The sequence below is a fragment of the Calidris pugnax genome, unplaced genomic scaffold (assembly GCF_001431845.1).
Source record: "Calidris pugnax isolate Ruff unplaced genomic scaffold, ASM143184v1 scaffold42, whole genome shotgun sequence".
Taxonomy (NCBI): domain Eukaryota; kingdom Metazoa; phylum Chordata; class Aves; order Charadriiformes; family Scolopacidae; genus Calidris; species Calidris pugnax.
In genome coordinates this window covers 14,741,491-14,742,483 of record NW_015090920.1, presented here as the reverse complement: position 1 = coordinate 14,742,483, position 993 = coordinate 14,741,491, and the positions used below count along the sequence as shown (strand labels likewise).

Sequence of the window (993 nt, the reverse complement as noted above, 5' to 3'; positions counted from 1 at the left end):
GGGACCCCCCCCCCCCCCCCCCCGCAAAGCTCCCGTCGGGGCACCCCGAGGTGCTCGCCCCCCCGGCCGGAGCCCCGCCGCCCCTCCTCGGGGGGAGCTCTGGCCTCACACGCACCGCCTCAGCTCCCGCGGCACATAAACCCAGCCGGTGGCCGCCGAGATGTCAAAAAACTGACAAGCCCACGGGGGCGACGGAGCTCTTCAAGAGCAGCGCTTTGTTTTGAGATTACCGAGTAATGACATGACCCGCCCTCCCGGAGAGAGCTGATGCTATCCTGGGCTTCCACAGAGTTCTACCTAGTTCGCTAGGCAGGGAGAAACACACCGGCTGCTACTCACGAGAAGTTGACTGTGTCTGTTTTAAACCGAGGAGAACAGAAAAACCAAGAAATAAAAGCTCTGGGCTGGGACGGCTTCGCGCACCGCCGGGAGCCGGGCTGGCGCTGCCGGGCGGCCAAGCGGCGGCGGGGGGCGGCCAAACCCCCCCGGCATGTGCGCTGCGGGGCAGCCGGAGGGAGCTGCTGCTGCTTGGTTTCAGTTTGCGCTCTTTCGGGAGTAAAGGCAGGGGAGGAAAAGGGGCTGGCTTTTAAAAAATACATATTTCTTTATATTATTATTATTTTCTTTGGAGACAGCAAAGGGAAATGGAAGAGCGACCTTTCGCTGGGAAGAAAGGATCTGCCTCTATTCGCCGCCGCTCCCGTCTTACCTTGTAGCTTTCCTAACAAAGTAAGAGCGGGTAAAGTCGCCGTGATCGTCCAGCCACGCTTCCACCGCTTCCTGCTCCGGCGGGGGGGGGCAGCTCCGCTCCATGCTCCGCGCCGCCGCTCCTGCCGCCGCTCTTGTTGCCGCCGGTTCCCCCCCTCCTGCTGCCGGTGGCCCCGGCTCCCGCTCCCAGGTGTGCGGGCAGCGGGGTCCGGCCCCAGCACCGCGCCGGCGGCACCTCAGCGCATCCCCGGCCCGTCCCGCAGCGGGCGGCCGGCTCCACCTCCG

The 993-nt window shown here is 64.8% G+C and overlaps 1 protein-coding gene across 4 annotated transcripts in view; it reads right to left on the bottom strand.

Moving 5' to 3' along the window:
• Positions 1–993, bottom strand: part of PDE5A (phosphodiesterase 5A) — a 136,019-nt gene that overhangs the window by 69,297 nt on the left and 65,729 nt on the right. The window contains exon 1 of one of the 4 annotated variants that reach the window (XM_014949939.1): positions 710–956. The exons of 2 other annotated variants lie outside the window; for them this stretch is intronic. In XM_014949939.1, coding sequence (XP_014805425.1) covers positions 710–813 — 104 coding nt within the window. In that variant the 5' untranslated portion in view covers positions 814–956. Of the gene's footprint in view, positions 1–709; positions 957–993 lie in introns of those variants that run through there. One more of the 4 variants, XM_014949940.1, reaches the window with a different exon arrangement.